Source organism: Dasypus novemcinctus, chromosome 26 (genome assembly GCF_030445035.2).
Source record: "Dasypus novemcinctus isolate mDasNov1 chromosome 26, mDasNov1.1.hap2, whole genome shotgun sequence".
Classification (NCBI taxonomy): Eukaryota; Metazoa; Chordata; class Mammalia; order Cingulata; family Dasypodidae; genus Dasypus; species Dasypus novemcinctus.
The window spans coordinates 13,346,375-13,360,510 of record NC_080698.1 but is presented as its reverse complement, the minus strand read 5'-3'; the positions used below and the strand labels follow the sequence as shown (position 1 = coordinate 13,360,510).

General features: G+C 49.7%; 1 protein-coding gene across 2 annotated transcripts; it reads right to left on the bottom strand.

Moving 5' to 3' along the window:
* Nucleotides 1–292: 292 nt before the first annotated feature.
* ALAS1 (5'-aminolevulinate synthase 1) lies at nt 293–13,754 on the bottom strand. 2 transcript variants are annotated; one of them, XM_058288877.2, is made up of 11 exons: nt 13,377–13,754; nt 12,263–12,482; nt 8,728–8,955; nt 7,806–7,955; nt 7,111–7,333; nt 5,721–5,905; nt 5,180–5,359; nt 4,657–4,821; nt 2,553–2,821; nt 1,837–1,999; nt 293–601 (listed from the first exon to the last, which is right to left on the bottom strand). In XM_058288877.2, exons 1-11 carry the CDS (start codon nt 13,737–13,739, stop codon nt 441–443), a joined length of 2,307 nt encoding a protein of 768 aa, XP_058144860.1. In that variant the 5' UTR covers nt 13,740–13,754; the 3' UTR covers nt 293–440. The 2 variants fall into 2 exon arrangements, with proteins under 2 accessions (XP_058144860.1, XP_058144861.1); XM_058288878.2 differs by having other exon boundaries at nt 12,263–12,493; nt 13,377–13,531.
* Between the last annotated feature and the right edge of the window lie 382 nt (nt 13,755–14,136).

Here is a 14,136-nt window from a genome sequence, read left to right as displayed (position 1 = left end):
GAAATGAAAGAGGAGAGGAAACAGCTGCAGCGGGGTTCCTGGGCAGTGTCGCTTGCCCACTTGAGATATGTGGTGAGAAATTTAAGGTGAAAGTGGTTGCCATGGTGGCATCACTTCTTGGAACTGCTCAGCTGTGTGGGTGCAGAAGGCACTAGAGAGGCAGCCAGCTGGGTCCAAGCAGGAGGCGGCCATTCCGGAGGAACAGTGGACTTTCACGTCTCACACATCCACGCAATGCAGACCAAACGCAAAGGGCTGAAGACAAACTAATGCTGACTCCGCAGACAGCAGGACCCATCGCTTAAACAAGCTTTTATTTCAGAACTACATTTTTACCTTAAATCAAAATTTAATATAGTTTAATCCACACGCACGGCCAACGCTGGGGGCTATCTGGGAATGATTTGGCCTGGTGCTACATGGACTCATCGAGGTCACAGTCAGGCCTGAGCAGATACCAACTTGCTCATGCCAGAGAAGTAGGATTTCTCTCTTTCGCTCATCACTTCAAAATGCAGTGGCCTCCTGCAGAAGTTGCACTCGGCCGAGGAGTACGGCTTCAGTTCCAGTCCCACTTGCTTCCATGTGGCCAGCAGATTCTCTGTGAGGAGAAATAGTTTATAAAAAATAAAACGTAGGTCTGCAGAAAAACCTGAATGTGAACGTGCATATTCACAAGAGCCAAAAAGTGGCAACAAGCTGAAGTCCATCAACGGATGAATGGATAAACAAAGCGTGGTGTGATGAAACAATGGAGAATTATTTGGCAATAAAAAGGAATGAAGTACAGATTCCGGCTACAATGTGGACAACCTTGAAAATATTATCCTAAGTAAGAGAAGCCAGATGTGGAAGGCCAGAGTATAGGATTCTGCTGATAGGTGCAGAGCAGGCAAATGCACAGAGGTGGAGAGTGGCTCAGAGGCTGCCAGGGCTGGAGGCGGGCGCGGGGCGGGGCGGGCAGGGACTGTTGTTGGGGAGAGTTTCTTTACAGGATTAAGAAATGTTCTGAAATGAGAGAGTGGTGGTGGTTGCACAACTTTGAATACATCAAAAACCAGACACTGCACACTTCAAAAGGGTGAATGTTACAGTATGTGAATTATTTCTCAATAAGGCTATCATAAAATAAATAGAGAGAGAGAAGCAAAGCCAACTCTGGCTGTATTTTATAGGCCTTTGGGGAAGAAGCGGTTCCGACATTCCACGCTACAACTTGAAATGAGCATTCCTGAAAGAACGATCTCAAAGCCAGCAAGCAGGCTGAACCTGTCCTGAGAGGGCTCCGGAAGGCAATGTGCCTGCCAGGCACCTGTGGCTAAAAGCCCCTTCTCAGGCCCTGCCTCCAGGACGGACACAGTGCCAGGAGGGAGAGGAGGTGGGTTGTGTAGAATCTGAGCAGTGGCAAAGGTGGAGCAATTATGCTTCTCAGAGGGGGCTGGGTGGGGGGTCCAGGGACCACACAATGTCTGGGGAAATAGAACTGCAGAGGGGAGATGTGAGCTGGACCCCGGGAGTCCCTGGTGGCCTCTTCTCCCTTCCTACAGTCACTACTGGGTGGCAGAAGTCAAACGTTCAAGGGGGCAGTGGAAACACAGGCTCCCTCACCACTACTAAAATAATTCCAGTACCCTCGTAAGGTAAATTAGGCCCCTAAAGGTCTTTTGGAGTTCTCGGCCATCTGAGAGCCCTGTCTTTTCCCAGTCTTAACTACTTAGAAAAAGAGCAAACCTGAGCACCTCTAAAGGGTTTTAAGTACAAGCACCGCAGGGACAGCTTAGCACAGACAGATCAGCACAGCCCCCGGGGAGGCCCGGCAGCTCCCCAGGTACTCACCAAGGAAGTAGGCCATCATCTGTGGCGTGTGATGAGGCGTGGGGGCAATCCGCAGGAGCTCTGCGCCCCGCGGCACCGTGGGGTAGTTGATTGCTTGAACGTAGATGTTGTGTCTGCTCATTAACTCGTCACAGACTTGCGTGTTTTTAGCAGCATCTGCAACCTACGGGGACGATAAGAGGTTAGGTCAGGCTGGGACGGACCCCTCTTAGCAGAGACTCTGCTCCTAGGGAACACGGTACCCACAGGCTCGGGCTCGAGGGCCGGGCTGCAGTAGCATTATGCAAGCTCGGGGGAGAGAGCAAGTGCTGCCCACACACACCCTGGAGATGAGGGCAACTTGTTACACACCGCTGGTTTGACCCTGACGCCAACATGGCTACTGCCTGCGGCAGGAAGGGCAAGATCTATTCAGAAGGTAACTGAACAGAAAGCCACACTTCAAAGTCGGCCAAGTTCAGGCTTTTGGGGCTTTCCAGAGGCAAAGCCTGCATTTATGTTGTTAAGGTCAGTGCTCTGGAGAGGGAATCTGGGTGTCAGCCTGCTGGGTTCAAAGACTTCCCGTTCACAGTGAAAGCATCCCAAGGTGGAAGCACGGCAGAGGGCCCCCGGCTATCGCCCCTGCCCTGGCAGTCAGAAAGGGGTGGACCCCAGCAGCCGCGCGGCATGGATGGAGGCACGGCCCCCGGCACGTCCAATCATAGACAGGCCATTACCCGGACAGGGATGATGTGGCTGGGGCAGTGGACGACGGGGAGGCCAGCGTCCATGAGCATCTGCCTCATGAGCTTGACATTGCGCTGATGCTGGCGGCGAAGCGCCCGCCCCTCGGTGCTCTTCAAAATCCGCACGGACTCCAGGGCTCCGGCCAGCAGCATGGGCGGCAGGGAGGTGGTGAAGATGAAGCCGGCAGCGTAGGACCGGACGGTGTCGATGAGAGAACGTGTGCTGGCGATGTACCCCCCAACGCAGCCAAAGGCCTTGCCTGGGAGGAGACAGCCCCGTTTACAACGGCAACGGCCTCCACGTCCACGCACCAAAGCGCCGCACAGCCTCAAAGTGCGGACTTCCCTCCTCATCTTTTTGAGTTCCCCCGAGACTGAGACAAGTAAAGGGAGGGGTGTCCACCCCTTTTAAAAGGGAAAAAGCTGAAGTCTGTGGAAGGGTCTTGCCAAAGTCATGAGGCCAAGCTGGCGCCTGAGCTGTTGGTGTCAAAACTCAGGTGTCCAGACCAGGCCTGGCATCCCAGGGAGGGTTGGAGCATCACGCCGCTGGCTCTCGTCCCACCACTTTCTTCTCGGGGACCTTTCCCACCCACCGCTGCTCTGCTGGCCAGCAGGTCCAATGCCCGTGTTCTATAGGAACAGGATCTGAGCTGTGGCACCTGCGCCGTTCCTCACTGTAAGACTGCCCTGGAGGCTGCCGTGGAACTCAGCTAAGCCTGTTCACTGTTCTGGTGTGACCCATGTCATTCGCTATTTAAGTAAACAGTGACTACACGCCCCTGGCAATCAGCACTTGCCAGATAAATATGAAACTCAGAACCTGTTAAGGCTGACTTAGAGCCAGCCTCATTTTCCAGTTCTCATTAAGTCCCTTTGTATAACCTGCATCTCGAATTTCAGGATTAAGGCATCCAGAAGAGTTCTCATAGACCTTAACATTATGTTCCGTAATTAACATTCCTCCTTGAACCCCTTGCCAGGTTAGGCTGGTACAAGCTCCCAGTGGAAAATTTCTCTCTCCAGCCTCTTTCGTCTTACAATGACTGTACCTTCAAAGAGGCCACGTCAATAGAACTCTTCAAAAGAAAAGGGCTGCCAGAATTAGGAGAGCACGAACAAGTGCTTTCCTCCTGGCAGGACTCTGCCCTGAGAACACCCAGGCTCTGGCGGCCTGCACGAGGTTCTCACACGTTGTGACGGTGCTGAAGGATGCTCTTTTCTGCCTGTTCTTTCTTTACCAACTGCAGGCTGTAAGGTGGCATTTTAGTCCAACTGCCACATGGCGCCCCAACTGCCTTGCTAACTTCCGAAGGTTTACAAGCCTACAATTTATTTTCATCTCTTTAGGGCCCAAAAAGGCAAAGGGGAATGTCTGTCATAATCATCTACACATAATTCCTTTCTGTTCCCCACCCGAATTCTGAGGCGGGTTCAGTTGTTATCTCCTTTATATTGAAAAGGAAACTGAGGCACAGGCACAGAAAGGCTAACTACTGGCCCAAGGTCATTCAGCTAGTGAGTTAGGCAGCCAGATTTAAACCCACGCAGCACGGCTCCAGAGTCTGGCTTCCAACTGCCACAAGACACTGCCTCTCAACAAGGAGGAGCAGAGGAAATACAGCGTAAACTGGAAGCTTCCATGCAGTAGGCACAGAGCTCAGCAATTCACAAGGCTGAATCTGTAGGTCCTCACAACCACTTAAAGGTAAAAAGTACTAGGATTCACTTTTTTCCTTTTTTTTTTTAAAAAAATGTAGGGGAACAATCTGAGGCACAAAGAGTAAAGTTTTTTGCCCATGGCAGGTAGTTAGAGCACGACTGTGTTTGGAATGAGCTCAGATGGCAATAAATGGTACTTCTGGTGAGTTAGGCAGTGAGATTTACTCTGATTCTGGAAGCCGTGCCTCCATGATTCAAGGTTTTCTGAGCTGTGCTGCCAGTCACTGGCACCAAAACCGCACCTAAAATAGAAAGTGGCCCCGGCGTGACATGCTACCACACCATCTCCTCACTGGTCTCAGTTAGACGGGGAGGCCCTGGCTCTGTGAAGACCCTCTAATTTTAACGTGGAGGATGGAATGCAGAGCATACGTACCCAGGGTCCCAGAAATGATGTCCATTTTTGGCATGACTCCATCCCGATCGCCAATCCCTCCGCCTCGAGCCCCATACAGCCCCACTGCATGCACCTCGTCCACAAAGGTGATGGCTCCAAACTCATGGGCGACGTCACAGAGCTCTTCCAACGGGCACACCGCCCCTGAGGAAAGACCAGACACTGCTCTGAAGAGCTTACCATTTCCCAAGCTTTTGTTTTGGGTAGAGTCAGACAGAATAAAATAACTTGCATTCTAAGGTACCACTTAATATTGGGAAGAAAAGGAACTTTCCAGTTTCTAGGTTCGCCTGGGGGTCTTGGAGACTAACGGAAGCCAGAACAGAACACCTGCGTTCACCGCAATCTAAATCATGTCTGCCAGTTACAAAATCCTGACAGAGTGAAGATAAAATAATACACAAAAGCAAAACAAAACAAAACACCATGCACTTATCAGGTCAGGCTTCGTTTTTCATGTAAGGTTTCTGATTAGCCTCTACTGCCAAGCACCGAGACTTACCATCCATTGAATGGACAGTTTCAAACGCAACAATTTTGGGGACGGAAGGGTCCGATCTCTGCAGCAGGTCTCGGAGGTGGCTGACATCATTGTGGCGGAAGATGTACTTTGGCACTCGGCTATTTCGAATCCCCTGGATCATGGACGCGTGGTTCCCAGAATCAGAGTAAATCTCGCAGCCTAACAGGACAAAAATATCAAGATGAATTATGTCCTGGACAATCAGAGACCCAGACTTTGCCCTGAGAATGCAGCTTTTGCCCAGTGTGGAAAAAGCACTGCATGCCAGTTTCCTCCTGGCAAAATAACTACTGATTCTCCACTAAGAAAGCTCGAGAATAACCCCATGACAGGCAATTAAACTGCCTTTACACCTGGCTGCATAATTCCAAATTCAATCAAGAGACAAACAAAAATGATTAAGCAAATTCTCCAAAGGATCATCTCAGAATACAAGAATACGCTACTCTCAAATGAGTGTTTTTGGTAAGTCTTCTTGGTTGTCAACGTTCCTCCGAGGCCCTCACGACGGGCTCCTTACCTGGCATCATCTTAGCCAGGGTGAAGAGGGTCGAGTCATTGGCCACAAAGCACGAGGAAAACAAGAGCGCTGCATCTTTCCCGTGGAGGTCGGCCAGCTCCTGCTCCAGTTCCACGTGGAATTTACTCGTTCCAGAAATATTTCTAGTACCACCTGCCCCAGCACCATGTTGTTTCAAAGTGTCCCTGTAAAAAAAACAAAACAAACCAATATCAGAAAACAAAATAAATCTCATGGTTCTAAGCACTGTGTGAACTACTCCTCTTTCCAGGAGACTGAAACTTATGTTGATCCAGCAATTTGCTCACTGTGAAATCCAGGGCAGGACATTTCAACCAACTTCATCTTCAGATGAGGTGGGAGAAGAACAAGTTACCTCTAGGACTACTCTAGAACAATCGCTGTTCATTTGAAAGTCACCAAGTTCTAAGTATTAGTTGAATTCATCCCTATTGCTTCTTTTCTCTGAGAAACATCATTTCTCCCAATATCGCCTCTTAAAAAAAAAAGCGCTCTCTGGAGGGACACCTGGGACAGAGTTACCTTACACCCTCAACCCTCCGCAAACCAGGCATGTGCTGCCAGGAGGCATCTATCATTCCCGCAGATGGGGCTCTCCCGAGCGCGCCTCTCCCGAGCGCGCCTCTCCCGAGCGCGCCTCTCCTGAGCGAGCCTCGTGGGGAGTTTGGCAGGCAGCTGCCTCCAGCCTCCCTAGTGACACTCCCACAGGATGTGAATGATGGGCTCTCCCCCCCTTTTGAACACATCCTCTGGAGGGAGCGTTTCCTCTACATTTGTAGTTCTCACCTGCAGCCGTAACCAAGGCGGTCTCTGTGCAAGGCTGCCTGATGCTGCAGGTGTGCTCACTTGAGGGGTGGTGGGAAGTTGATCCACACACAACGTGTGCAGGAAATGAGCCTGTAAACTGGAACCCTCGACACACCAAAGGGCTCCGCCAACCACTTGGAAGCCAGAGTCTCATCAAAAGTAATCCGTACGGTACTTTTTAAAGGCTAGGAACATATTTTGCTAGGATCCTTTAAGATCAATGTTGTACTCAAAAACTTCCCAGTCTGCTACCTGTTGTAATTTGAAGCCTGTTTAATTTAAATTGAATTCCTGAAGATGCACAAGACCTAAAATGCTTAAACAGTAGACCCTGCAAGGGTGGCATTCTCACCTGCAATTCTGAAATTGTGAAAACCTCCCAGTGAAAGGGCGACTTTGTTTTAAAAGATCAAGTATTCACCCACTAACTCAACCTAAGCAGCCATGAGCTTGCACACTTTCAGCTGCCAAATACTCCCCCTTAAAAGATTCAATCCCTGTAAAACACCGATGATGTCTTGCCAAATAACGCCAGTGGTGACGGAAAGCCCAGGCTACTCACATGACTGCCCCACACACCCGTGGGTGGCGACTCATTCCCAGGTAGTCGTTGCTACACCAGACCGACACCTGCTTTTTGGTGACGAGGGAGTCGGTGTAGTCATCCGCCATGGGGAAGCTGTGCGCCCTCCGGTTCACGGTTTTAAACACTCGATAGGTGTGGTCATTTTTCTTCTCATCTATTTTCTTCTCAAAGAAACGGTCATACTGAAATACGGAAAGAGCTAAAAACGGAACAAGAGCCTGATGGTTAAGGAGCACATTTGGGCTTGAGCAAAAGACCAAACGGTTCATATCCCAGCTTGGTCACTGAGTAGCAGGGAGATGCTATACAAGTTTCTCTGTCCTTATCTGTGAGGCGTAACTAAGACTGTCAAGTGTTTAGCACAGTGCTGGTGTGTGGACATGAGGTATGTTTTTTTTTCCCTAGGAGGTACCAGGGATTGAGCCTGGGACGTTGTACATGTGAAGCAGGCACTCAACCTCTGAGCTATACCTGACCCCCCTTAGGTATTAAAAGAGAAAAGGCAGGCTATGAGCAGGGTTTGTAGTCATTGTGACCGAGGGCACCGACTCACATCAAACGAGAGCCAGGGCTTTCAAGCCTCAACTCATCGTGCAATTTAAGGTTTTAACCTGATGCACGTCTAAGTCACAACCTCTCTCCTGCATCAGACAAATAACAGCGAGACTTACATTTTGGCAAATTATCTTGAAGAAGATGGGACACTCTTTCTGGTCTTTGCTTCCGCATGATATCCTGAAAATTTTTCAGCAACCCACTGGGCTCCCCGCCCCCGGGCTTCGCGGTATTCACGCCGGGGTCCACCGAGGTTTGGGCAGCCTCTGTAACAAAAACAAGTGGCAAATGGGACCAACAGCTCACTATACTTTCCAAACATCGTGAAAAAACGGCTTCCTGCCTAGTTCACCCACCAAAAGAGCCCATCATAACCAAAGTTTGTGGCAACCAAGTGTATCCAGCTGCTCTTCTATTTTCATTATCCTAACGGTCCATGTCTGTTTTGTTTCCAGAGCTGCCGGCCAGCTTTAATCAACACTGAAGTCCAGAGCTCTCTAGTGTCAGAGTGCCTTCTCCCTCCCACTCCACCCCCGCATCCCTAATCTCAACTTTCTTCACAGAAAACGTAATTCTGGCCATATGTATAATTTTGGCAGATGAGGCTTTCTGGGGGGGCCTCGGGTGCTCTATGGGACAAAGCTGGAATTAAAGTTGCCATTCAATGACCGTCATTACGGCACACAGCAGCTTGGGGGGCCAAAGACCAGCACTTAATGCTTTAGCACCCCACTAGATGAGGGGGGAAGGAAACAAAGGGCACCTGGCAGCAGCTTTCTGACAACTACAGAGTATTTCAGAAATGAAACGGTTATTGTCAAAGCTGGTCACATCCTACACACTCACCAGAAAGAAAGTCCCACATTTTGCAACACAGTCCGTTGACTGTCCCTCTGGACGACCTTCCTCCTTTGCCTTAAAAGAGGAAGGCGTTTACGCAAACACTGCTTGATAACAGTTAATACACAAATCGGAGGGATCGAAAGTGCCAACTGGACTTCTCCATTCTTCCCGATGGTTCACGTCTCATCTGCCTACCTTTCCTCACGGCATGCATTTCCTGCACATCCTCCTGAAGCTCTAGACTGGCTCTGCGGAAGACGCTGCTGCCCCCCTGGCTCATCTGGGCTGCCAGGAAAGGGCACTTGCTTGCAGTACCCTGGCTTGTGGCAGAGGGCGGATGACCAGATGGAAGCTGTATCCCATCTGGAGTTTTCTGGGATCCATCAGGAGAGTGCTGGACCTCAGCTTTGGCAGTTTTGTCCTCTGGGTGGGTGGAGGGGGGGGAAAAGAAAAACTGAGCCATCAGTTGTGGATGTAAAGCACACACAAATAAACACTTGTTTCTCTTACAACTTCAATGATAAACTTTCTACTTACTCTACCCTATAATCCAGACACAGTATATTTTTATTAGGTCCTGTTATTTAACTGTTTTCTCATCTGCCTCAATGGAAACAATGTTCTTGTGAAGAGTTAAGTGGGGGAAAGCGGATGTGGATCAGAGTTGGGCACCTGCCTACCACACAGGAGGTCCCAGGTTCAGTTCCCAGTGCCTCCTAAAGACAAGCAAGACAACAAAATGATGCAATGAGGACACATAACAAGAGATACAACAAGCAGGGAGCAGATATAGCTCAAGTGATTGGCCACCCTTCTACATGGGAGGTCCCAGGTTCAGTTTCTGGTGCCTCCTAAAACAGGAAAACAAGCAGGCAGAGAGAGCACACTGTGAGTGCAAACAACAAGGGGGTGGGGGGAGAAATAAATATATATATATTTTTAAGTTGTTACCTTCCACAGTATTTCTTCTCACTTATACATTTAAAAATATAGCCTTTTCTAGTTTTAGACAACTCAAAATACTCAAATTGGATTATTTCCAGTAAATTCTACCCCAAATATACATTTCCATGAGAAACACATAAGAGGACACAATTTCTAAGGTAATTGGTAATATTTACACATATCTCTCTGCTAATATTTTCTAAATAGGTTCTTGACAAGGAAGTGCCTTCTTTTTTAAAAAGATTTTAAAAAAAGATTTATCCCCTCCCCCCCCATTTTTCTTTTTCTTTTTTTTTTTTTAAAGATTTATTTATTTATTTAATTTCCCCCCCTCCCCTGGTTGTCTGTTCTTGGTGTCTATTTGCTGCGTCTTGTTTCTTTGTCCGCTTCTGTTGTCGTCAGCGGCACGGGGAAGTGTGGGCGGCGCCATTCCTGGGCAGGCTGCTCTTTCTTTTCACGCTGGGCGGCTTTTCCTCACGGGTGCACTCCTTGCGCGTGGGGCTCCCCCACGCGGGGGACACCCTTGCGTGGCACGGCACTCCTTGCGCGCATCAGCGCTGCGCATGGCCAGCTCCACACGGGTCAAGAAGGCCCGGGGCTTGAACCGCGGACCTCCCATATGGTAGACGGACGCCCTAACCACTGGGCCAAAGTCCGTTCCCCCCCCCCATTTTTCATTGTCCGTTCTCTGTGTCCATTTGTTTTGTATTCTTCCGTGTCTGCTTGTCTTCTCATTAGGTGGCGCTAAGAACAGATCCTGGGACCTTCTTGGGTGTGAGAGAGGCAATCATTTTCTTGCACTACCTCAGCTCCCTGGTCTGCTGTGTCTCTTATTGTCTTTCCTCTGAGCCGTTGTGTTATCTTGTGCCAGCTCTCCACATGAGCCAGCACTCTGCAGGGCAGCACTCTGCTTGGGCCTGCTTGCTTTCACCAGGAGGCCCCGGGTATCAAACCCTGTACCTCCCATATGGTAGACAGGAGCCCAACTGCTTGAGCCACATCCACTTTCCTGTTTTTTCCTAAACAAAAGATGAGACCACAACTGAAGTCTTTAGAATACTGTTTAGCAGATAACAATTCATTAAATTATTAGTATGCTAAGAAAAAAACCATGGGGATAATTATATTTACATACATTATCTACTTTTTCATCTAATGCATCAAAGAAATCCATTGACAACACAGTCAGCTGGATATTATGCTTCTAGTTACAATGACTTCCTTCTTCCCTTGAGCAAATCAGTTCATTTTCTTTCTAGAAAAGTTTTTCTTCATCAATTCTGGAATACTCCTGTGTGGCCAAGGCTAGCTTTTCCTATAACTTGGGCAAAGTGTCTCAGTAGGATTTTAATTAATGTCTTCTATAAAGGAAAATCCCCCCCCTTTACAAAAAAGGACTCTGAATTTCATTCCTCCCCCTATTACAAAAGTAATACACATTATAGAAGGACTGAAAAAGAGAATCTCATCATTTAAAACATAATCAAAACATTTTAGTATATTACCTTTTTAAAAAATATGCAGATTTAAAGATAGTTTCACTTACACTGTATATACTTGTTTATTCCACACTTTTCATTATAAAGATCTGCCTAAGCCAGTAAAGAACATTTGTGAATATCATTTGTGGTATTTGCACAGCAGTCCTTCAAGAGGACACGTCACATTTTACTAATCAACTACTCTTCCACTACTAGGAACAGAATGTTAAAAGAGTATTTTGATAGTTCAGTAAAAAGACATAACCAACTCCTGAACAATGGTAAAGAGAAATATTAATCCTATGAATATCGACTTTCTACTTAAGAAAAAAAACACAAAACATTCTGTTCTCACAAGTCCACACCCAGAAAACACACCTAAGAGAAGCCTGTAAAGTAAGATATTCTTGAGGATTAAGTGAAATCTGAAAAGCCTCTCCTGGTACAGCCAGACCAAGCTCTTATTAAAAATGAAACAAAACACTGTATATACAAAATAAAGATAGATGTGTTTTTGTTTTGTTTTGTTTTAAAAGCCAAAGACCAGGGAAGCAGATGTGGCTCAAGTGATTGGGCTCCCATCTACCATACGGGAGGTCCAGGGTTCAATACATGGGCCTCCTGGTTAAGGCAAGCTGGCCCGTGTGGTGAGCAGACCTACGTGGCAAACTGGCCCGAGCAGTGAGTTGGCCCGCATGGAACGCTGGCCCGTGTGGAGTGTTGCCACAGCAAGATGGCAGAACACAAAGAGACACAGAGGAGAGACAATAAGACACAGCAGACCAGGGAGCTGGGGTGGCGCAAGAGACTGAGTACCTCTCTCTGGGCACCGCCTGAAGAGAAGACAAGCAAACACAGAACACATAGCAAATGGACAGACAAAGCAGACAGCAAGCGTAAAACAACGGGGGGTGGGGTGGGGGGATAAATAAATAAATAAATCTTAAAAAAAAAAAAAAAAAAGCCAAAGACCAAATAATTGATGAAGAAAAGATTGGACTAAAACAGTCCAATCTAATAGTTATGTGATAAAACAAAAGAACTCCAACAGACACTGACAGATGATCCAGAAATGTGTTACCTAGAAAGCTGGGCACTGCTTCACCTGTAAAGATGGGAAAGCTGAAAGTGACCTGTGGGGTTAAGATGGCAATGACAAGAAATACTCCACGCAAAGGGCGAGCCTGGACCGAGTGACTCCTCTGTTGGTGTTACCCTCACTGCCACGGTGGGCTGGAACTGCTTCTAGTCCAGTAATGAGTGAAGACACCACCACCCCCGACTTCACTGCCAATGACACTTACTCTCGTTGGCCGGAGGGGTTTCTCTGACCTGCTGGCAGCACACTGCTGAAGTGGACAGGGCCTGAGAGGCTGGCTTGACCCCGACTTCCATCATCTTGGGGCAGTTTTGGGCATAGAACAACAGAGATTTGCCTGCCTTCTGCAGAAAGGCCTGGGGCACTCGAGATAAAAACGGACAGCGGCGGACAACAGTCTCCATGTCTGAGAGATACACTGGTTCCTGGAGAAAGACTGATGATGAGCGACATCAACACTTGTTAATAATCAGACAAATACCACAACAAGTTCACCCGGTCAGGCGTCACCTGCAGTTTATGGCAGGGTACCCTCCAACACTAACAAGTCTTGCTCAAAACTGTCTATGGATAGCACTCAAGTAAGGACTGGAGACCACATTCCACCCAGGCCACCAACGTCGCCTGCATTCTCCAGTTCTAGACAAAAGCACCTTCATCGCAACTTTACCAAATTAAATAAATACTGAAAACTAATAACCAAGGTGGTGAGAGGAAGAGGAGTAAGTCAAGAACAGGTTTGGGAGGTCAGAAGCTCCTTGGGGGAGATGCATGGTGCAGCTAAGATCCCCTGGCACACACCGAGGCTGGGGAAGAAGCCGCCGTGTCCACCCAGGCAGGGAGGGCTTGCCTGACTATTAAGGATCCCGACCCTTTCCTGCCCTCACACCCCAAACCGGGGAAAGGCACCCAAGCCGGCCCTGGGTCTGTGAGGCAAGGATTTCTCGGAGCCCATTTCCACTCAGCCAGATGAACAGGAATTGAGAAAGGAGGGCGCACAAAGACGGGCAGGGTTCACCGGGAGGCGCCGAGGCGCTAACTGGGGAGGGACAGGGGTTGTAAATCCAGGGTGTTGGGTCTGGCGGACGCAAGCAGGCCTAGGTGGCAGTGGGTCAGAGTTACCTGGGGGTCGAGGGCTTGGAAACAAAGGCAGGGGGTTCGAGAGGAGTCCGGTTAAACGGGGAATGTCGGAAGGGGCCGAATAGGCAGGAGGTCTGGGGGCTGAACGCTGACCCCGAGGCGGCGGGTGGGGGATGGGGTCCCCATGGCCTGGGAATCGGGGTCCCGGCTGGCCCCGCACCCAGACCCCGGGCCCTCACCTGCACAGGGAACTCTGCGGAGGCGGCGCCGGGCACCCGAGCGGAGAAACCAAGCCAAGCCCTTGCCCTTGCAGCGGGAAGCCTCGGGCCAGAGCGCCCCGGCCCTAATATAGAGCGGGAGTGACTGCTGCGCATGCGCCCTGGGCGCGGACCCTTCTGCGCAGGCGCTCGGCGTGGAGTTCCAGGCGTGCGGAGGGCGGGGCCGGGAAGCCCCGGCTGCGTGGGCTCGGCGGGGGCCGCTGGGCCCGGGGCTTTCCGTGCTTGCTCGCGGGGATGGAGCGGACCAGGGCGGTGGGGGAACATTGTCTCGCAGCGCCATACCGCCCTCAGTGGCTCCCTGAGCTTCAGAACCCCGGTCCCCATTGTGGGGCATAAAGGGGCGGAGGTCTGAGGGGAAGCGCCACTGGGGTCAGCTGGGGCTTATAGAGCTGTAAAAATGGGTGCCTTGGGCCTGAGGAAGGAGGCGAAACAAGAGGGTCGGGTCCAGAGTCTGAAGCAGGATCCGCCCCACCTGGGACTTACCAGCAGGCCTGTGAAAGAGGACTTCCCCAGGAGGTGGAACTGGACTTGCCGAGGATGGAGTGGCCCTGGCCGGGAGGGACTTATGGCCGGGAAGGACATCAAGCTGTGGGAGGAGGTGGAACTGGATTGGCCAAGGATGGAGTGGCCCTGGGCAGGTTGTTGACGAGTGAAGGGGAAGGAGACCAAGCTGTGGCACTTTTTCGTCAGAGAGGAAGGGACTCAACCTCGACCTTGATGC